The sequence below is a fragment of the Peromyscus maniculatus genome, chromosome 8 (genome assembly GCF_049852395.1).
Source record: "Peromyscus maniculatus bairdii isolate BWxNUB_F1_BW_parent chromosome 8, HU_Pman_BW_mat_3.1, whole genome shotgun sequence".
NCBI classification, from domain to species: Eukaryota; Metazoa; Chordata; class Mammalia; order Rodentia; family Cricetidae; genus Peromyscus; species Peromyscus maniculatus.
The window spans coordinates 15,384,556-15,407,076 of record NC_134859.1 but is presented as its reverse complement, the minus strand read 5'-3'; the positions used below and the strand labels follow the sequence as shown (position 1 = coordinate 15,407,076).

Sequence of the window (22,521 nt, the reverse complement as noted above, 5' to 3'; positions counted from 1 at the left end):
GCCTTTCTCTGCCTGCAGGCGGGGAAGTGTTTGCTTACGGAAATGTCACAGCAGAAGGATTCTGGTGCCTTGGGGAGGCGTCTTTGACTCTATCCCTCATCACCCTCAATTGTCCTCCTGACAGCCAGATTGGAACCAAATTGGATTTAATGCATTTCACAATTTTGTTGAACAAATTTGTGGATTAAGGGAGCAAATTAAATACACATTTTTATTTGGCATCATCAAAAATGTGACATGCAGACTGGAAATGGACATTCCCAGTCTTGGAATAGACACAGTGAATCCCAAACCCTTCCTTCCTAGAATTTTCTTTCTAGGATGATTTTCTTTGAGATTCATGGGAAGTCTGATTCCAAAATCTTACCTGAGAGCTGGGATGTGATCATCAGGTCAAGACTGGGCCTCAGCATCCCTCCTTGAGATGTGGATGCTTTCTCCCCTACCCTGCATTCAATTTTACTTTCCCCACCCTTTCCCATGGGCTCTAAGCTGCTTTACTAGAAGTCCCTGTAGTTGAACTAACAGATACGGCATGTTAGAGTCAACTCCAGTGCCCTATCCTTTCTCTGAACTCTGAGTTGAGCCAATAAATATTTATATAGTTCATTGGTAATTAATTAGGCGACTTTGGCACTCCATCCAATGGCTTGTAAATCAATGTAGAGATTTCATTTTTCCCCACCTCTGGTTCTTGGCTTCTCCAGAGCAAGGCAAGCTATTAGTGGGCAGGCAACATGATTTCCACTTGGCTGTATGTGTGCACTACATGTAGTAGCATGCAATGAATATTTATGCCCTTTTAAATTTAATTGATGTATGATTACTCAACACTAAAATGCAAATTTTTAAGAGAGAAAGGAGCTTATCTTGGCCAGGCTGAATGGAAAAGAGAACCTGGAGAATGCCAGCTTGTAGAAGGGTTCCAGTGCCAAGCAGGCTTGAAACGTGCTTCCACTTCCAGGTAGAAACTGCTACCAATGATGTAACCACTCAGGTGCCTCAGTTTCCACTTCATGAACTGGAAACATCACTAGCACTTGACCAAATCCCTGCCATAGCGCCATGGGACAGGAAACAGCCTCTGAATGTAGCCACCCTCAGCTTGATGGTCTTTGGAAATACACACACCCATGCCTAGATGGACAGAACCAAAACAGATTTCATCCAGAGTAGTAGTTCTCAACCCGTGGGTTGCAACCCCTTTGAGGGTTAAACAACCTTTTCACAGGGTTGCCTAAGACCATCAAAACCCACAGATATTTACATTATGATTCATAACAGTAGCAAAAATTACAGTTATGAAGTAGCAATGAAAATCATTTTATGGCTGGGGGTCACCACAACATGAGGACCTGTATTAAAGAGTTGCAGCATTAGGAAGTTGAGAACCACTGCCCTAGAGAATCAGAGTCTCATTCTTTTCAAAGATGTGTTCATTTGTCTATCCGTGAGTATGTGCAGCACATGTATGGGGATGTCCATGGCGGCCAGAAGAGGGCGTCGGATCCTTTGGAACCACCGGATGTGCTGCTGAGAACAGCTTTGTGAGAGCAGCACATGTTCTTAACAGCTGAGCCATCATCCAGTCAGTACCAGACTCATATTCTTAAAACATCAACTATCCGACGGATTGCAGTTTTCCTCGCTATACAAGTCAAAGGATTTTTTTTTTTAAAGTAGCCTGTCCTAAACAAGAAAAGTCTGGACTATCTGGTGTTAGCTAAACAGAAGGGCCAGAGGGAGCTAGAAAGGGTTGCCTGAAGTATCTATTGAGTAAAGAGAGGGAAGACGCCATCACTTGGCTAATTAAAAGGTAGTAGTTCTATGCAATGCTGAAGAGATTCCTGAAGCAAAGAAAAGAAAGTAAATATTGGGGAGTCCTGACATTTCCCCCACTGACTATTTTCAACCCAACAAGACCAAGCACGTCTCTCCCATTGCTTCACTGTGCTATGAGGTCAGGAACCCAAACCATGGCTCAGTTTATGAGCAGAAGAAAGCAAGTCCCGAGGCCTGGGAGCAGATCCCTGTCCCAGCTCCCTCCATTCCTTCTTAGCGTGTCCTGCTATTGGCCTCTCACATGGTCCTGCCAGGCCACCGCTTATCACACAGCCTCCACTCAGTTCTTCTCCAGTTTCCTGGAGATTGCAGCTGCTTGCTCCATAGTTTTCTTGTTACCCTCTGAAAGTAACTTGCCTTTATTTCTCATTAGTCTGTGATCTCGTTCCTCCCTGTGTGATGGACACATGGACTAATAAATAATTTTTAAAAATGCATGCTGTGCATCTCTCTCTCTCTCTCTCTCTCTCTCTCTCTCTCTCTCTCTCTCTCTCTCTCTCTTTTGGCCTGCAGTTGACACTGGGCATTAGGAATCTCCCCTGTTTGCCCTTCACCTTATTCACGGACACAGAGTCCCTCAGTTGAACCCAGAGCTCCTAGACACAGCTAGTCTGACTAACCATGTCACCATAAGATGCCCTCTCCCACTGCGTAGTGCCAGGCTTACTTCAAGGGACCACAAGGTCACTTTGTAGTGTGTAATTTTTCCTACCCAGGAGCAGAGGGCCAAGATCAAAATCTGTGCTTTTGTTTTTAATTGAAAATAATTTATTTCTCATACAGTATATTCTGATCATGGGTTTCCCTCCCTCATCTCCTCCCAGATCCTTCCCATCTCCTCACTCATCCAACTTTCTTTCCTCCCACCCTCCCTCTCTCACTCTTCCCCCCCTCTTTCTTCCTTCTTTCCTTTAAAAATAAACAGTCCAATAAACAAACAAACCAGGATAAAACAACACAAGCAAGCAAACAGAAAAAATAAAAAACAAACAAAAACTATAATGAGTTTCAGATATGGGGTTAAAACCTGATTGATTTGAGAAGTGGCAGAGAAGCAACCAGCGACTTCCTCTCTGTCTCCTTCTTTGATCCAAAAGGCCAAACATCTTTCTAAGCCCCACCCTACTACTTCCTGTGTCTATGTCTCTGGTCCTCCAAAACTTCTGTGGCTGATTTTGGTCAGCTAGTAGCTAGCTCCACCCTCTGATACAAGGTAAATTTTATTGGCACATCAGAGCAGAAGTGCAGCCAATTCTCCCGAAACAAAAACCAAAGAAGCAGTCGTCCCCCCTCTCTCCAAAACACGCCATTGAGTTCACTTTGTGTTGGCTATTTTCTGCTGGGCATGGGGCCGACCCTTAAGGGTGGTTTGTATACCCAGTGAGACTCCACTGGAGAAAACTGATTTTCTTTGCAAGTGGTTGTCAATTGGCTAGCTTCTGGATTAGGGATGGGGGTTTGTGTCCACTTCCCTTTCCAGTTTTGGGACCCCATCCGGGTTGGGCCTGTGAATGCTGCCTCAGTCTCTGAGTTCATACACGCGTTAGTTCTGTTGTGTCTAAAAGACATTGTTTCCTTGGAACAATCCACCACCTCTTGCTGTTAAAAATCTTTCCATCTCCTCTTGCACAGGGTTCCCTGATCCCTGAGGGGAGGGTTTGATGAAGACATCCCATTTAGGACTAAGTGTTCCAAGGTCTTTCTCTGCTCTTTGCCTAGTTGTGGGTCTCTATATTAGTTCCCATTTCCTTCAGGAGGAAGCTTCTCTGACTTACTGGGTGCTTTCACCCAGATGACATTGGGGTGTGAGCACCTCCTACCTCACTCCCAGCCATCAGCTGTTGTGCTCTGAGCTGGCCTTGTTGCATCTAGGCTGTGCCCTGCTCTGAGTTACTCCGGATCTTACCAAATAGCGTTTCTCAGACTGTGCCTTGTCTCAGACGACTCCATTTTTCAAGCAGCTTTTGACTCCATTTTGAGAATGGAGGATGACTTTGCAGTGGTGTTCTGGATAGTTTTATGTCAACTTGGCACACGCTAAAGTCATTTGAGAGGAGGAAACTCAATTAAGAAAATTCCTCCATAAGATCAGGCTGTAGGCAAGCCTGGAGGACATTTTCTTAATTGATGGAGGAGGACCCAGTTCATGGTGAGTGGTGCCATCCCTGGGCTGGTGGACCTGGATTCTATAAGAAAGCAGGCTGAGCAAGGCATAGGGAACAAGCCAGTAAGGAGCACCCCTCCATGGCTTCTGCATCAGCTCCTGCCTCCGGGTTCCTGCCCTGTTTGAGTTCCTGTTCTTACTTCCCGAGATGATAAACAGTGCTGTGGAAGTGTAAGCCAAATAAACCCTTTCCTCCCCCGTTTGCTTTTTGGTCAAGACATTTCATGAAAGTAATAGAAACTCTAACTTGTGCAAGAAGTGTCACTGCTTGGTGAGCTGTTCTTTTGGAGCTTGGGAGACGAGAATGTTGAGGTCAAAGCAGAAGATGGAGGCCTGGCTTGTGACGTTTCAGAGGGAAGCTGACTCTATTGTGGCCATTTGTTATTTTCAATTAGGATTCTGTAGTTCTGGTTAGCTGGGGCTGAAGAGTCAACTCAACTGCTAAAGTGAAACTTTTTCTTTGCTGGGATGCTTGATGCTTATTGGCTGGTGATTAAGAAGAGACCAGAATTGTTGAGGTGAAATCTTGTGGGAAGTGTTTCCTGAGAGCACACAGAAGCTGTGTTCCAGAGGCAGCCATGGTTGTACCTTGTGTTGGCAGCAGGACTTGGTAATGTATAAGCATCATCTGGGGGTGGTACTAGTTTTGAAGATGTGAAGGGGTCATGGAGGGCAGCTGAGGCTTGGCACTGTGAGAGGCCAGGAGAGGCCATTGGCGGAGGTGCAGCCTCAGTGACAGGTGAAGGCCCAGGACTGAAGGGGTCATGCAGAGAAGTTGAGGCTTGGCACCGTGAAGAGAGCCTATGAGAGGCTATTGGTGAAAGTGTAGCCCATTTGCAGCAGAAGACCCAGCATTTTGGAGATGCCTGTCCCATGGCATGACCTCCAAGAACAGCAGCAGCAGTGGAGTGGAGCCAGCTAGAGCCTAGAAGACAATCTGTGTGCGTTGCAGAGGGCGGAGCCAGAGAAGTGACCTAAGCTCCTTGGAGGAGTCCAGAAGATTGTAAGAGAACCCCAGATGATTGGATGTTGACTTATTTATCCTGTTGGAGTTTGGTTTGGTTTTGTTCAGATTGTGACTGGGCCCTGACTCTTCCCTCTTGAAGTGAGAAGGTATTTAATTTAATTTTGATTTTTATAGGAGCTCACAGCTGAAAGACTGAATTTTTTTAAAGAGGTTTTGGACTTCAAAAGAAACTGGATATTTTAGAGACTGAACTTTTAATGTTTGAATTTGTAAAGACCACGGGACTTTTATAGTTATTATTTTAATATGAGACTTGGGGATGAATGAGAAAGGAAAGGTTGTGGTTAATGGTGATGTGTTTGTGTGTCAAGTTGACAAAGGGTCAATCCTGCTGGGTAGTTTTACATCAAGTTGACACAAGATAACCTTTTTAAGAAAATGCCTCTATCTGATCAGGCGGTAGGCAAACTTCCTAATGCTGTGACCCTTTAACACAGTTCCTCATGTTGTGGTGACCCCCCAACCATAAAATCATTTTCATTGCTACTTCATGGCTGTAATTTTGCTACTGTTATGAATCATAATATAAATATCTGTGTTTTCCAATGGTCTTAGGTGATCCCTGTAAAATGGTCATTTGACCCCCAAAGGGACAGTGACCCACAAGTTGAGAACCACCGCTGTAGGGTATCTTCTTAATTAGTGATTGATGGGGGAGGGCCCAGCCCGTGGTGGGTGATGCCATCCCTGGGCTGGTGGTCCTGGGTTCTATAAGAAAGCAGGCTGAGCAAGCCTGTAAGTAGTACCCCTCCATGGCCTCTGCATTCAGGTTCTTGCCCTGTTTGAGTTCCTGTCCTGACTTCCTTCCACGATGAACAGTACTGTGGGAATGTAAGCCAAATAAACCCTTCCCTTCCAGTCTGCTTTTTGGTCATGATGTTTTGTTGCAGTATAGAAACCCTAACTAAGACACGTGGGTAGACACATGACTGGCGTCATCTGTCCCGTATCACCCAGGCAGCACCGACTGATAAATGATTTATTCCTGGGAGTAGAATAAATACACATTAATCTAAGTGAATTGAGACTGTAGGGGCACATGTGCATATCAAAAACATCTTGGGAAAAAGGTGTGACTGCCTCTCCTGGATCCCTTAAAAAGGTGGACATCTAGTCCTGTAATGACAAAGGCCCATACCAACCTGCCATCCTATCATCCTAACGTATGTGTCAAGGGGCTGACGAAGAGCTCCCAACTGTCCTGGGGCTTCAGCTCAGCTCAGCTCATTGCTGGTGCAGCCTATTTGAATTTCTGTCTACCTGTCGGAGCCTGCTGTCTGTTTGTCTGTCTTCCCATTCATTGATGAATGACTCGGTCTACTTTTTCACCTCTGCAGCTCTGCTTAAGCCTGTGAGCCTCCCAGGCCTACCTCCACAAGGGCAGACCTCCTGAGACCTCCACAGACCCCTCGCCTTTCTGTCAGCTTCCTAACTTTGGCCTCTGGAGCCGCTTTGAACCTCTGTGACTACTTAGACCATTATGGCCGCTCTACAGTGTACATACCCAGGTGTATATCTGTGTATTTACTGTGATAGGCAGAGTGTAATCTGAGAGCTAATATTAGTAATTAAACTTGGAAAAAACAAGAGCCGTTTGCAATGGCTGGGACCATCAAGGAAAGTGGGACTATATGGCAAACTGCTGCCTTTGAGGCTTCTGTAGTGTGTGTGTGTGTGTGTGTGTGTGTGTGTGTGTGTGTGTGTGTATGCGTGTGTGTGCATGCATGCATGTGTGCGTGTACATGTACGTGTGTGTATGTGTGTTAATAAATTCTGACACTGTGGACAGACATAAACCTAGTCATCTCCTTCTGATATAGCATACTCATGGAAGCTCTGGAAGCTTGGTGGGGCCCTGATGCTCATACAGCATTTGTCTCATACATGTCTGTAGTTCTGCTAGTGACTCTCAGGTTTGTTGACCATCTTGGAAGTCAGGTTGTAGTAGCACAGTTCAGAGTCTGTGAAGCAGAATGGCCCCAGACTGTTCCTTTTATCAGTCAGCTCTTTCTAAAGTACAGGGGTCCTTCAGTATCCACAGGGGACTGATTTTAGAATCCCTCCCAATACCAAAGCCTGAAGATGTTCAGGTCCCTTATGTAAAGTGGGCACAGTATAGGTAGTCTAAACTACTTCATCGCTGTTTTCAATCATCTCTAGATGGCTTTCTGTCCCAGTACAAGGAAAATGGATGTGAATAGCTGCCATACTGTGTTATTTAGAGGATGAGGACAAGGCTATGTCCACAGCAATTACTTTGATTTTCTTGAATACTTTTAATTCATGGATTGGAGCCTCCATGGGTACAGGAGTTGGCTGCACTTGTCCTCTCTGTCCCTCTTGTCAATTAGATCAAAGGTGGCCACCACAGTATCAACCCAAAGGCAGGCTGGTATGTAAGACTAGCTTGGCACAGCCAACAAGATGTGTCAGTCCCCCACTACCCATCCTCTTGGAATTTTACCTGGGAAACTTGGACAGAGTCACATGGTCAGGAGGAATTGAAGGCCGTGGCAAAGGGAGCAAGGAACCAACAGTTCGGGTCTGAAGCAGAATGCTGAGATGAGGAGAGGGCAGAAAGCAGGGAGAGGTGGGGCAGACACTCAAGAGGAACAGAAGACAGAGAGAGGACACGCTGAGGTGAAGACACACGCTGGGGAGGCTCCAGGAGCTACTACTACTGGTTCCATGGGAGCCATCTTGAATTCTTTTTTTTTTTTTGGCTGGCAGTCAGGTTTATTAGAAAAAGGTGACCTTTGGACATTTCTGCCTTTGAACTTAAGGCTCAGGGTTTGCTCCAGGGCACCCTTCTTTCTGCTTCAAGCTCCCCTTCCCAGGGCCGAGTCTTGGCTCTGGATGCTCACAGGCAGGGCAGCCATGTTGCACTGCCACCCCACACAGCACAAAGTCTGAGGTGGTCCGGAAAGCCAGGGCTTCTGCTTCTGTGTAGATGGTTTGCAGCCCACACACTGGGGTCGATTCTCCAGGCCTCCTCAGCAGCCAGCTGCAATCTGCTTTGCCTACGTGGCTTGCAATGTCACCTTTTCTTTACAAACTTCTTTCTGGAAGCATTGGGATTTAAGCGTCTCCGCCCAGCTCCCAAGGTGCTGTCCCGGACCTGCAGGGTGGCTGAGCGGCTGGAGATGTCATTCTCCACAAAGGGAGACACGCCAGCTATATAGCTAGGGTCGAACACGTTGGTCTTCTGCCTGGCCTTGTGGGAGAGTCGCAGCTGGGGGAAGCGCTGATCCTCGGTCAGGTGGGGGTTGATGGCATATTTGCCCCCTTTGGGCATGGGCAGCGAGTACCGGAGGCCTCGAGGATTCAGCACCTTGGGGTTTTGGGAGAAATGCATGTGTAAGGTACCATCGTCATTGACAGTCACAGACACCTTCTTCAGGGTCTTGTTGCCACAATGCCCACAGAACACTCGGTTCATGTCCGACGTCGTCTTGAAGCAGCCATGACAGCGTAAGATGTAGCTCCGGGCCTCTCGGATCAGCATGCCGTTCACTGCCAGCACGTGCAGCCCCATCTGAAGCAGAACGTTCTGCATGGCGAAGTCTGTGGTCACACAGCCAACCCGTACATCCTTAGGGATGTCACACTGCTCCAACTCCTGCTGGACCTGCTTGATGTTGCTGGGGGTTATCCACCCACCCCCATCGTCATCACTGTCTTCAAATTCCTCTTCCTCCTCATCCTCTTCCTCCTCTTCCCTTCTGTCAATCAGCAGCTCCTGCAGTTCATGATCAATGTTAGGCAGAGGGTTTCTCCAGAACATGAAGGAGCTGAATTCCAGGTTCTCAGGCCCATCAGCTGGGTGGCCACGATCCACTGCTTCATGTGAGGGTTTAGGCTTGGAGGGCAGATGGAAACCAGAAATGTGAAGAGGAGTTTCAGGGTGCTGAATCGAAGAGCTCACTTTAACCTTTTCTGGTTCTTGTTTTAGATGAGACACCCCAACAAATTCTGCTTCTAATTGGTAAGTCAGAGCCAGCACTTGGATATCTGTGGCAGAGAGGCTGGGATAGTCTCCAGTTTTCTTGGAAAACTCAGTCACTGCAGTGGCGCGTCCTTCAGGAAAGCGCCGGCGTCAGCCACAACGTGCTCCACCATGGGCGCCATGTTCCATCTTGAATTCTTAAAGACCTTCCTGCTCCAGGTCCCCACTCCCATGGTGCTCTGTGTTCTGAAGCACCTAGATGCAAATGCACACACACAAATGTATGCACATTTGCACACACATACATAAGAACATATTTTATAAATACATACAAGTTGAATATCTCTCCCTGGATACTGGGAACTATAAATATTTGGGGTTTGGATATTTTTTGAATTATGGAGTATTTGCATTACCTAAGGAGATGACTTAAGGATGGGGCAGTAACTAAACACAAAATTAACTTATGATTTGTGTGCAATGAACACACACAGCCTGAGGGTCACTTAGTGCGGTATTTTTAGGGCTCTGTGTTTTTCATGAGGACAGGTGTGAACTTTCCACCTGTGGCTCAAAAAGGCTCAGATAAGAGAATGTTCCTGGTTTGGGATTCCCAGATTCAGAAATAGTATGGTTGAATAATATAAAATATAACATGGTATATAATTTAAACTATCAGGATTACGTAATGTAAATACATATAAAGTGGCAGATAAATATGAGCATATGTAATATGTGTTGCAGATATAGTCGAATTTCTACTGAGACAGAGACTTGAGTGTAAAGTGCGTGTGGTTGAGATCATGCTTGAGAGTCTTTTAAAGTCTCTGCAGTGCGCATGCTTTGGTATAGCTACAACCCTGGATGGTAATGTGCAGCTATACAGGCAAGTGAGACCAATCCCTTCCCAGAGAAGCTTGCTAAAGAAGCACAAATGGGAAAACACAGACTCTGGCTCCGTCCCTGCCAGAGACCCAAAGTGAAAATATCGTGATCGTAATTTGCAAGACTTTCCATCCCCAATGGCAATTGACTAATCCCTCTGGGCAAACCAACTATGGAGCCATTCCCTGGGTGACAGCTGTCTGCTGGGATTATTTAATTGGAACTCTCACAATTTCCCAAAGAGTTGAGTACTTTTTAACAATTAGCACACATGTAGCAACTGTATTAACATAGGAAAACAAAAACCGTAGAAAGGGCCCGGCGGATAGCCCAGGACAGCGAGGCAGACATTATTCCAATTATAAGCAACCAAATGCTTCATTTTCCTGGAGGTAACGGGAAGGGGGAATCCTGGGTAAAAACCAAGGCTGTTTGATCTTGTAAATGGAAAGAGAGGGTTTTCTCTCCACACTTTTTAAAGTCTCCAGGGCTCATGATGGCTTCATCATCGTTGTCGTCAGCTTTTTTTCTCACACCAGATTCCCATCATTTCCTGCTCCCGAGTTCCTGTGCCCATTCAGTGACACTGTCAACAGGACACGTGTGCTATGCCCACTGACTGGGCACCTCCATGGTTCCCAGGAGGCACACCATGGCTTGCAGGCTTCTTCATCTCGAGTGAAGAAAATGTCTCAGTTCCTTCAGGCAGCTACAGCGAAATCCCTTAGTCTGGAAGCTCATAGGCGGCAGTAACGTGTTACTAACAGCACTGGAGGTGCAATGCCTGTTGAGGCTCATTGTTTGCACATACACATTTATACAGACCTGAGCACCCATGTGAGCACACACATGCACATACATACATACATACATACTCTTTTTTTTTTTTTTTTAAGAGAGAGATTAAGGAAATTTGCCCAGTGTCTCCAGTGAGTGGGAAAGAAGGGATGAGCTTGAAGCCACTGGGAGCTGCACTGGTCTGGTGGCCACAGGCATGGTCCCCCACCCCCATTGTTCCTTGATGCTCATGAACACTGCCTTATCCTCTCAGCCACTTTATTGTCCACTTTATTGTTGCCTGGAACAGCGAGTGTCAGAACCTGGCCTCCTGGCCTCCTCTTCTGCTCCCCAGGTCCCAGCACCTGCCCTTCACAGATGACCCTTGTGGGTGGAGCACAGGTCTTCGGGGTGCGGCTCTCCCAGGAGCGCATCAAGCCAGAATTCCAGGTCGCGTACCAGCTGTTCCAACTCTCTCACTTCTCTCTCTAGCTTCTCCAGAAAACCGTGCAAGTTTGTCTTCAGCCACTTCCTGAGGGTCCTTATTGGCTCTTCAGTGGGTTCACTGGCCTGATACTCAAAGCCCTGAAAGGCAGACACTAAAGTTGTGTCTTCCAACTTTTTGGGAGGATTTCTTGTTTGAGCAAGTTCCCCATGCCTTTGCAAATGTTGCTCATTCTGCCTGGGCTACCTTACCTTACCTTCTCCACCTGACTAGCTCCTATTTAGCCTTCCCAAACTAGCTTTTTAGCTGGTGACACCTCCTCTGAGAAGCCGTCCCGGCCCCCTTAGCACATCTCTGAGTGTTACCTGGGATGCCACGGGATTCTGAGGGTGGCTGCAGTCCCTGATCCGTCCGGATCCTTCCCAACCATTTCCTGAAACAGACATGGATACCCTTAACAAACAGTCTGCTAAGTGTGATTGGTCTCTGTAGCGGAAGGGGAAGTAGGAACGGGCAGAGTGTGGGGTACCTCACAGGCACACCTCCCGAGGACCTCCACCCCACTCTGTGGACTTGGTTTCTCATTGTTGGGTTCCAGAATGCTCACCTGATATTCCTGTGCCCAGGTACAGCACCAAGACCAGCAGTGCTAACAGCGTCTGGGAGGAGAGGAGGAGGAAGGAGACAGGAAGGTGAATTCCTGGGTGCAGAATGCTCCGAACCCCTGACAGGTGCAGTCATGGGGGAGCTATCCGTCATTGGTAGACATTTTCCCTGATCTAAGTCACACATGCTTCCAACCATTGCAGAAACAGACGACAGGGTAGTGCTCCAACATTTATATCTTCCTCTTCCTCCTCTTCCACTCCACTGTCCCGAATCACTTCAAATCTTTTTATTCCAGTCGAACTGTGGGAGGCCCCAACTTTATGGATGTCTAGTTCATACACAACAAAATGCACACGTTTTAAATGCACTGTCTGATCAGTTTTGACAGGTGTCTGCAAGTGACCTCAACGAAGATCTAACCCTTTCCCTCCTCTTGAGAGGTCTCCCATGCCTCTCTCAGTCAGTCCACTGGGGCACCGACTATCACATTGTGCCCATTTGTGAGTTCTGTGGAAAAGAGTCAATGATGTTTTCTGTGTAATGTTTCTGATGTGGTTCCATGTTTTGTGTGTTCAATTTTATTGATGAGTGTGTTGCATGGGCCTAACACAATTGGTCCTCACCTCCTGGTGGGTTGTTTACAGTTTGAGGTGGTCATGTACGAAAGTGCTTTAAACATGCATGTGCCCTGTCTTTGTATGGACAGGACTCTCATTTCTGCTGAGTGACTGTTCAGACATGGAAATGACAAGACATAGGGTGAATGTATGCTTAATTCTAGAACAATATGCAGGACTGCTTCTCAAGCTGTTTACTCCACTTTGTCCCATGGGTCAGTCAGAGAATTCTTGTTGTTCTATATCTTTGTCTGCACTTAGTATTGTCAATCTTAATTTTAGGCATTCTCTTGCTATTATGTAGAGACATCTCAATCTATTTTATAATGTTTTCCAAATGATCGATGAGATTTAGCACCTTTTGGCTTTTAAAGACTGTTTTATGTGTATAATTGTCCTGACTGCATGTATGTATGTGCAAACAAATGTATGCTGGATATCGGCAGAAGTCAGAAGAGGGCTTTGGAACCCCTGGAACTGGAGTTACTATAGATGGTTATTAGCTACCATGTGGGTGCTGGGAACCAAGCCTGGAACCTCTGCAAGAGCAACAAGTGCTCTCAGCTGCTGAGCCGTCCTCCAGTCTGGAGGTTTAGCCTCTCATCATGGCTTTATTGGTGAGTATTAATCTGCATATCTTTGTTATGCCTATTGAAGTCATTTGCTCATTTGTTTTATTGGACCATCTTGTCTTTTGATGAAGTTGTCGAGTTCTTTGAATATTTTGGATCTAAGTAGTTGAGAAAATATTCGCTGTGAATATTTTATCGACTCTGTGGCTTATCTTTTCACTTTCACATCAGTCTCTCTTGAAAAATGAACAAGTTTCTTTTTATAAAGCAGTTCACCCTTTTGGGGGTGTGCTTTTCGTGTGAAGTCTAGAACATTTGTCTCTTCTAAGGTTTATTTTCTCTTATTCTAAACCTTTTATTGTTTTAATTTATGTATATAATCCATTTTAGAGTAAATTTTGTATGTAATGTAAAATATGGCTGGAGAGGTTTAAAAACATAGATATCCAGTTGTCCTGCAATTATTTTTAGGACAATTTTTCCTCATTAAATTATATTGGTGCCTTTGGTGTATCACGTGGGTGTTCCTGGGTTCTATTGCTTCATTGTTCTGTGTGTCATCTTTTGTTGATGCTAAATCTGTGGGAGTCCTCATCTGCTGGGACCGCCATGCCACACTGGCACCGTCATGCCACCGTACCACAGACTAGAGGCTTTGAATGATAGACACAGATTTTCCATCAGTTGAGACTGTGGGATGTAGCCTCTCTCCTGGGCCTTCAGGTATCACCTCTCCCCATGTCCTCAGGTGGCTCATCCTCTGACCCATGTACCCCTTGCTGCCTCTTTCAATAAGGGTACAGCCTGGCCCATGAGACCAGAGACTTCACAGCAGCCACCTCCTTAGAAACCTTGTTTACAGTCAAGTCACTTGGGGGTTAGGGCTTTAATGCATGAATTGTGACAGACAAAGTTCTGTTTCCAAATGAGCCGCTGACGCTCTCTCGCTCTCTCGTTTGGTATGAATGAAAATGAAGAGAGAGTGTGAGGCTGTGGGAAGCGACAGGAGTCCCTGTGGTGGCTGCAGGGGGTTGGGTCTGAAGCAGGGAGGGACGGGGGAAGCAGCGTGTGCCCTGGCCTTACCTGCTTCCTGTCATCACAGTGGCTGCTCCTTCTCTGTTCAAGCAGCTCAGCGGCCACCCGCCCCCTGCCACCCATCTTCTGGATTGCCATGTGTCTGCTCAGGTCAGACTCCTGGGGGGATGGAAGTTCTCTCGGTGGACAGGCAGGTAGGTGCCCCCTCCCCCACTCTTTGTCACCAGCCAGGCATGAGGTCTGATGTCACAGAAGGCAGAAGACAGCAAAGCCCACCACTCTGAGTCTTAGCACTGCCTCTCATAAACACACACATGCACGCACGCGTGCACACGAACACACACACACACACACACACACACACACACACACACACGCAGAAAGCAATAGTCAGGAAGAGATGCTGTGAACAGGTTTTCAGATGAATTTTCCTCTATGTTCTTATAGATTTGCAAGTTATGATTAAAATGTAAATCTTTAAATAGAAAAAAAAAGACCAATAAAAGCCATTTTGAAAATAAATTGAAAAATTTACAGAGATCGTGATAGGTTCCCACCCAGATGAAAGTAGTAACATGGGATGCAGAGAGATGGGGCCACCCCTTTCCAAGTTTCTACCCACGGTATCGTCTTGCATTATGGTAGGAGGCTTCACAGCCGGGGTGTGGGTTGATCTACCAGTCTTACTCAGGCTCCCTAGTTTTATTTGTACTTGCATGTGTGTGTCTATATTTGTGTTTAATTTTCAGTACTGATGTCACATCTGTAGGTTTGGTACCTGCCAGGATAGAGAATTCTAAAAGCACATGGGCGTCAAGGATCCATGAGACCTTTGTATAACACGCCACAAAACCTGCATGTAACGGACACACAACTTCCTGTGCACTCTGTCATCTCTAGACCATTGACAATCCCTAGTGCCACATCAATACGGTATGAATGGCTGTTGGGGGGATGATGGCGAGGAAGAAGTCTGCACACCCAGCATAGATGCCATGCTTCTAAACATTCTTATTTGTGGGTGATTTTGACCTATGGTTACAGAGGTGACCTGGGTGTGACTCCATGGAGATTCATCCGGATTATTGTCCCTGTCCTTTGTCTTAGGGTTTCCGGTTGCTGTTATAAAACACCATGAGCAAAAGCTACCTGGGGAGGAAAGGGTTTACTTCGACGTACTTCCCCGGACCATCATCCGGGGAAGTCAGGGCAGGAACCTGGGGGTAGGAACTGGAGAGGGCCGCAGAGGAATGTTGCATACTGCCTTGCTCAGTCTGCCTTCTGATAGCAACCAGGATCACCAGCTCAGGGGCGGTCCCTCTCACATCAGTCAGGAAACTTCCCCAAAGGCTTGCCCACAGGCTAATCCAGTGGGAGGGCATTTTTTAATTTGAGCTACCAAAATGATTCTAGCTTATGTCAAATGGACATAAGACCAACTAGGACATCCTTTTTACTGACAGTATCTCATGTTACATGTCTGTGCTTTATTTATCTTATCTGTGTGTGTGTGTGTGTGTGTGTGTGTGTGTGTGTGTGTGTGTGTGTGTATGTATATATGTATGTATGTGTGTGTACGCGTGCGTGTGCATTTTGTCTAACCAGTTATTTAGCCTCCAAGGGAAATTCTTCACACACTCCATGAACTAAACTTTTCAGCTTGGAATTCTTATGAATGAAGGTAATATGAACATTATTATATAGAGTTTTATATAAATGTTAAGTTTTCATTTCTCTGGGATAAATGACTAAGTATACAATTGCTTGGCAGTATAGCAATGAATGATTTTAAAAAATATTTATTTATTTTGTACATAAGTGTGTGTGCCTGAGTGTGTAAGTGTGTGCCTCCTGCTTTCCTTCAGAGCCTGTGGAACCCGGAGAGGCTCAGATCCCCTGGAGCTGGAGTTACAGGCAGTTGTGAGCTGCCTTGTGGGTGCTGGGAGCTGAACCCGAGTCCTCTGCAAGAGCAGTAACTGCTCCTGCCTGTTGAGGTGTTTCTGCAGCCCCCACATGATGGTTTTAGAAGGAACATGGGAGTGTCCCTTTGGATGATGGAACCCTGAGCCGCAATGCATGTGGGACCCTCCCTATCCTCACCAATAGCCAGTGTTTGCGTTATTTTAAATCTTAGCTCTCTTGTAGGCACTATCTTGTTGTTTGAAAGTGCATTTCCTAGTAGGCAATGTTTTGAATATCTTCTACGTGCTCATCTGCCACCCGTGGGTACTTGTTAATGAAATATCTGTTCCTGTCTTTGGCTTGTTTTCTAATCGGATTGGTTTTTCTACAGCTGAGTGTTAAAAGTTCTTCATCTATTCTGGCAGCAAGTCCTTTTCTTGGTAGATGGTCTACTAAGATTTCTTTCGAGTCTATAGAACATTAAAAAATTCTCTTACTTGACTTTTTTTTTTTTTTTTTTTTTTTTTTTTTTTTTTTTTTTTTTGGTTTTTTGAGACAGGGTTTCTCTGTGTAGCTTTGCGCCTTTCCTGGAACTCACTTGGTAGACCAGGCTGGCCTCGAACTCACAGAGATCCACCTGGCTCTGCCTCCTGAGTGCTGGGATTAAAGGCGTGAGCCACCACCGCCCGGCTCTTACTTGACTTTTACAGACAAGAAGTTTGAACTTTGGGTGAGGTCCAAATTCATCATTTTTTTTTCTTTTCAGAATTGTGTTTTTCTTTCCTTTTCAAAAAAGTTGTGGACTGGAAAGATGGCTTAGCAGTTAAGAATACGGCTGCTCTTCCAGAGGACCTGAGTTCTTTTCGGAGCACACACATGGTGACTCATAACCACCTGTAACTCCAGTTCCAAGTGATCCAATGCCCTCTTCTGGCCTCTGTAGGCACTGTATGCATGTGGTATACAGATAAAACACCCACATAAACTATAAACTAAAAAAAGAAGTGTGTTTATATAGTGCATGTGTGTGCACACATCTGTGCCTTGTGGATGTCCAATGGCTCCAGCAGCATTTACTAAAAATGTGCTTCCTCCTTTGAATAACCGCACACCTCTGTCAGAGCCAGTTGAGCACATTGGTGGGTCTGAATCCTGTCCCGCTGGTCTGTGTGTCAATCTTCACAGCAAACCACACTGTCTGGATCACCGGAGCTGTACCACAGACCTCAATACCAACCCCAGTGCCTGCCTCTCGCTTTGTTCTTCCTTGTCAAGACGGTTCCGGTCTTCTGGGATCTGAACCTTTCCATATAAACTTTAGAATAAATGTGTCTGTCTACAAAAGGCTTTGGTGGCTGGGATTGACTCAGTCCTACTGATCTGGGAGCCCTGGCATCTTTACTATGCTGTCATACCGGACACGGTATGCTTTTCTGTTTATTTAGATTTTTCTGTTTGTAATTGGTGTCTTATAATTTCAAGCATATAGGTCTTATATACATTTTGTTAAGTATGTATTTCATTTTCTTTGAGCTTCCTTTATATTCCAAATATGTGAAGACATCATTAATTCCTCATCTTTTCATGAGTTTCCCAAACCATGCACAGCTTCTAACTAATACACGATGTCTATTGACAGCTGCTGCTGACTCGGCATCGCACCTGGTTGCTGCCACTTCTGTAGGCTGTGATTTCATAGGTATTGGAGTACTGAATTGCTTTACCAGCCACGGTATTTCCAATGTCCCCTATACAACCTGTTATGTGGTAAATATTGGGTAAAAATATTTGCTGAAAGGGTGAATAATGAGGGCAGGAGGGAGAGAGAGAGAGAGAGAGAATAGGAATAAATCTTCAAGGCCTGACCCCAGTGACACACCTCCTCCAACAAGACCACACCTCCTAATCCTTCCCAAACAGTTTCATCAGCTGAGGAGCAAGCAATCAAACATACAAGCCTATGGGGACCATTCTCACTCAAGCCACTACAATGACCTTATATAAATATATATATTTATATATAAATAGCTGCTGGCCTTGGGCATTATCTCTTACATACTTCAAATGTCAAGTGCGGATACAGAAGGATTGCCTTCTGAGCTCATTGCAGCTCATTTAAACTAAGGGGTTACTGTCACAGAGAGAGGAACCCATCAGAAACCTATTCTAGGAAGCTGGTAAACTATTCCAGGAAACCTCACTGAAGAGCTCAGGGGATTAGCTTGGAGGGTCGTTTCATGGGGATTTGGTATTAGGGTAGGAAGATGATGCCCTACAGTTGGCTCAGATGAAGGCTGGGGGTTGGGCCAGGGAGGAGGAGCAAGGGGAGGGAGAAATAGGGACCCAGTGACTTCCTAAGTGACGTCAGGGATGAACAGGGAGGAAAGGGATAGATGGGAAACCCATGGGAGCACAGGGCGGCCCAAGTGAATAACTAGTCTTGAAAACTACATACCAGCCAGGGAGAAAGCCGCCTCACGCCTAACAAGAGGAAACCAAGCAGGACTCTGGGCTTGAGCCCTGTCTTCTAAACATGCCTGGGTCCACTCCTGGTGCCACTGTAACAGGACACTTGGAAAAGTGACCTTATATCTCTGAGTCTGTATGGCAGGCCGATCATCATATGTCTTGGGAGGTCGCTGGGAGGCCTAAGTGGGATGAGCTCTCTCAGCCTCTTCCTTCTCCTCCTCATCCCGTCTCCCCCGCCCCATCTCTCACCCTTCTCTCATTTCTCCAAATACTATGATTTCTCCTGGACAATTCAACTCTCCAAGCAGGGCTCTAAAGGCCTTGGCTTGACGAGCCTGCGCAGAAATCTGATAGGACAGTGTGACCTGTGAGCCTGGGTCAGGGTGGTAGCATGAGTGAAACAGTGAAGGGAGGGCATTTCTTAAAGGAAGGGATGCTCTGACTAGCTGAAGGGAGAAAGAATGAGATTTGGGAGAATGGGTATTCTTGGCAAAGGCCTCAGAAGCTGAGCCTTAAGCTAGAGTCTAGTCCTAGACTGGGCGTGGTGCCTTGCAGGGGTCCATGGAAGAAGGCTAGTGTTATGACAAAGGCTACAAGCCTTGCCATCCGATGCATGGAGGTATGGAGTGATACATAGGGTGACATGGGGTACAAAGAGCAGGGGGCGGGGAATTGAGGCAGGTCAACAGGGCACAGGTCTAGGAGGGCAGCCACTTGGAGCTCTAAGAATGAAGGCCCGGTGTCCTCAGACCTTCTGATTATGTTCAAGAGAGGCTGGGAATCCAGTCATGTATGCAAAACTAACTGATTTGTGAACGTTGGCGGCAACTCTGACTTCAGAAGGAAATACACTGTGTGGACTAAAGGCAGGTGATGCGCGTGAACTCTGTTTGATATGGCCGCCATGACAGGTCCAGTGCTGAACCCATATGGGCTTTCCCCAAATCTTCACTGCAGCCCTGCCAGGTGGAGTTACTCAGGATGACAAGCCACAGACACCCCCTTTGTTACGTGAAACCAGAAAACATCCAGTCATAAGGGATGCCCAAAGAGTTTCTGTACCTGATGGAGGGCTGAGCACCCAGGAGGAATGGTGGCTTCCAGGGAGGGTGCTTCTGGATGCAGAACTCTGCACCAGGCCGGCTGTCTGCTCTGGGTGGTGGATTTCATCGCCCTGGAGGAATTCTAAACTCTCATGGTGCCTATATTCTATGAGTTCTGTTTCAAATTCTCACAAGCGGATGATCTAAACCAACAGAGAACAATTTTCCTCCAGCCCCGAAGACCACAAGTCCTAGGTCTTTATTGCTGGGCTTAACTACTGTCTTCGCTAGGAATTCTATTGCTGAGACGAAACACCATGACCTTACACAACTCGGGGAGGAAAAGATTTGTTCTGCTTATAATTCCACACCACAGTCCATCACTGAGGGAAGTCAGGGCAGGAGCTCAGGCAGGAGCCTGGAGGCAGAAACTGAAGCAGAACCCATGGAGGAGTACTGCTTCCTGGCTTGCTCCTTGTGGCTTGCTCAGCCTGCTTTCTTATAGACCATCCAGGACCACCAGTCTGGGAGTGTCATCCCCCACAATGGCCTGGGCCCTCCTGCATCAATCATTAATTGAGAAAATGTGCTACAGACGTGCCCACAGGCCAACCTTCGGGAGGCATTTTCTCAATTGAGGTTCCCGCTTCCCAAATGACGCTAGCTTGTGTCAAGTTGACGGAAAACTAGCCAGAACAGCTATGAAGGAGCCAGCCTGACTGCACTCCCGCCGAAGTTTCTGGGGGAGGACTTTTTCCTTGCCTCTTTGGGCTTCTGGTGGATGTCTTCCTTTCTTGACTTCAGGCCACACCACTCTCACTTCTGTCTGTGTTCACATCACCCTTTCTCTTTGGGGTGTGAGATCTTCTGCCACCCTTTTGCAAGGAAGCACAGGATTGTACTGGGGCCCACCAGAGAATACATGACGATTTTCTTAATTGCAAAATTCTTAATTTAAGGACATTCACATTCTTACTTTGCAACACAAGTTCTAGAGAGCAGGATGTGGGAATTTCGGGGAGAACTTTTCCCAGCCTGCCACTGTGTCTTGGGGATAGCCCCCCAAGACTCAACGTTCTGAGTAGTGAGAGTCTGTAGGGCTGACCCTTGCCCCTTAGGCCTGACCCCTAACAGCAGGTGGTAGAGAGGATGCCAGGGCCACCCCAGCTCCACCCCAGGGCTGTGTTACCCTTGGAGGCTTTATGGGTGAGTGATTATGTCATTCGGGATGGAGAGCATCCCATGCTTGCTTCTTTAATCAGCGGCATCAGAGAGGACCAGCAGGGGGACAGGGTGTCCAAGCTCTTAGCACCTCTCTCCCCTCTCTGGCACTTCGTAAGCACTCAGTGCCTGCTAATCACTTGCTTCCCCCGGTCTATCTTCTCTCTCCTCCTGCGAACGCAGCAAGCGGATCTCCAATGCCACAGCAGCTGAGGGAACAAATGCATGTGTTTATACACAGCTCTGGCATGTGCTGCCTGCCAAGGACACGGGCCACACCAAAAACAAAGCAAAACAAAACAAAACAAAAACCTTCTGCATGTCCCATTAATCAGAAGGCCAAGAGGACTGAAGAGCAGACCAAAAAGGAAAGAAAATGCAGGATTAATTTATGAGGCGTTCCGCTGCCTGGATGGCTCATTGCGCCCTCGCTCTGGCAAGGCCGCTCTGCAATGTGCTTCTAGACTTACTGTACTCCAGCATCCAGGGGCTCTTTTGTAACAAGCCAAATATTCCTGTGTTATTGTTCTAGGTACCTCCCGTTGGTCATTGGGCTAATTTATTTCAGTCGGAATTTCAGGACCAGACACCGCTCTTATTACTCACTGCTTCAGAGAGGGAATAAAAAAGCAATTGATATTTGGAAAAATGAAAAATATGTCCAGAACACTTTGGGTCCTGAGGCCAAGAAGGAAAAGGAGGGGGGCTGGGTGGAGGGCGAGCTGGGGGGAAAAAATCAAGCAGGCTCACCTCGTCACGCACTCTTGTTGTGGCTCGTCTCGGAGACAGAGAGTCTAGAATGTCTACAGACAAATGAATCAACGACAGGGTGCTGAGAACTCCCGACACCTGAGTCCTGCACATGACTTCAGCAGCCACCTGTGGGAGTGGGAGTGGAAAATACTGCAATTAGTCGGAGGGCCAGAGGGAAACCTCAGTGGGGCTGTTGAGCTCCTAAGGCCGTTTGCTCCCCACTCTGAGACTCCTCATAGAGAATTAGCCTAGGACTAGGGCTTGAGGCGTGACCGTCCAGAGACGCTTGCTCTTAGGAGACATGGCGCCAGGCAGTGGGGGGAGGGGGAGGGTAGAGACATGATGAAGGGGTGTCCCTGGACAGTGTAAGTGTTCTTCCAGAGACTGGAAAGAAGGCCAAACGTCTATTTTGCCATGAGAGATCTTTTGCCGGGAGTCAGTGTAAAATCCATGGCTTTGCTGTTCCTGGGATCCCTGGCCGAGCACCCAGTCTTTGGCAGCCAGAGTGGCTTCTGTGGACATGCAGAGGAAAAGGGGTGGGCTTTGTGCTTGCAGCAGAAGCTGTCCAGAGAGGCAGTGTGCAAAGAGGAAGGGGTATGTGTGTATGGCCTGAGCTTTCTGGGATGGCGTTGTGGGGAGGGGCCTTGACTGTATAGCTAAGCAGCATGGAAAGAATCCCTGCCCTTCTCTACTGTGAGACCCTGGGCCACACCCTGTACTCTATGAGCCCTCAGTTTCCCCATCTATGTGGCAAAGATATGTGCTAATTGGTTTTTGTAAACTCGATGCAAACCTAGACATATCTGGGAAGAGGGAATCTAAATTGAGAAAACGCCTCTATCAAATTGGCCTGTATACAAGTCTGTTGGGTATTTTCTTCGTTGATGGTTGATGGAGAAGGACCTGGCCCATTGTGGTGGTGCCACCCCTAGGCAGTTGGTCTTGGGGTAGGTAAGAAAGTAAACTGAGGAAACCATGGCGAGAAAGCCAGTAAACAGCATTCCTCCATGTCCTCTGCTTGAATGTCTGCCCTGAGTTCTCTTCATGATGGACTGTAAACTGTAAGATGAAACTGTAAACCATTTCCTCCCTAAGTTGCTTTTGTTAGTGGTGTTTATCACAGCAGAAACAAAATAAGGAGAAACTGGTACCAGGAATGGGGTGTTGCTGAGGCATATCTGACCATGCTCTTTGGGGGAGGCTGATGAAAAGAC

General features: G+C 46.8%; 1 protein-coding gene and 1 pseudogene across 1 annotated transcript; both read right to left on the bottom strand.

Annotated features, from left to right (window-relative positions):
• Positions 1 to 7,920: 7,920 nt before the first annotated feature.
• LOC143274541 (RNA-binding protein NOB1 pseudogene) lies at positions 7,921 to 9,161 on the bottom strand (annotated as a pseudogene).
• A 1,742-nt stretch (positions 9,162 to 10,903) lies between these two features.
• Smim23 (small integral membrane protein 23) lies at positions 10,904 to 14,148 on the bottom strand. The gene is made up of 4 exons (XM_006978963.4): positions 13,968 to 14,148; positions 11,694 to 11,745; positions 11,452 to 11,519; positions 10,904 to 11,226 (listed from the first exon to the last, which is right to left on the bottom strand). Exons 1-4 carry the CDS (start codon positions 14,055 to 14,057, stop codon positions 11,014 to 11,016), a joined length of 423 nt encoding a protein of 140 aa, XP_006979025.2. The 5' UTR covers positions 14,058 to 14,148; the 3' UTR covers positions 10,904 to 11,013.
• Positions 14,149 to 22,521: the final 8,373 nt, after the last annotated feature.

Coding starts and splice junctions, on each gene's coding strand:
- Smim23 (XM_006978963.4), bottom strand. CDS start 14,057: ATGGCAATCCAGAAGATGGGTGGCAGGGGGCGGGTGGCCGCTGAGCTG. Junction 11,746..13,967: donor ACTGTGATGACAGGAAGCAG/GTAAGGCCAGGG, acceptor CTCTCCTCCCAG/ACGCTGTTAGCACTGCTGGT. Junction 11,520..11,693: donor CCTGGGCACAGGAATATCAG/GTGAGCATTCTG, acceptor TGTCTGTTTCAG/GAAATGGTTGGGAAGGATCC.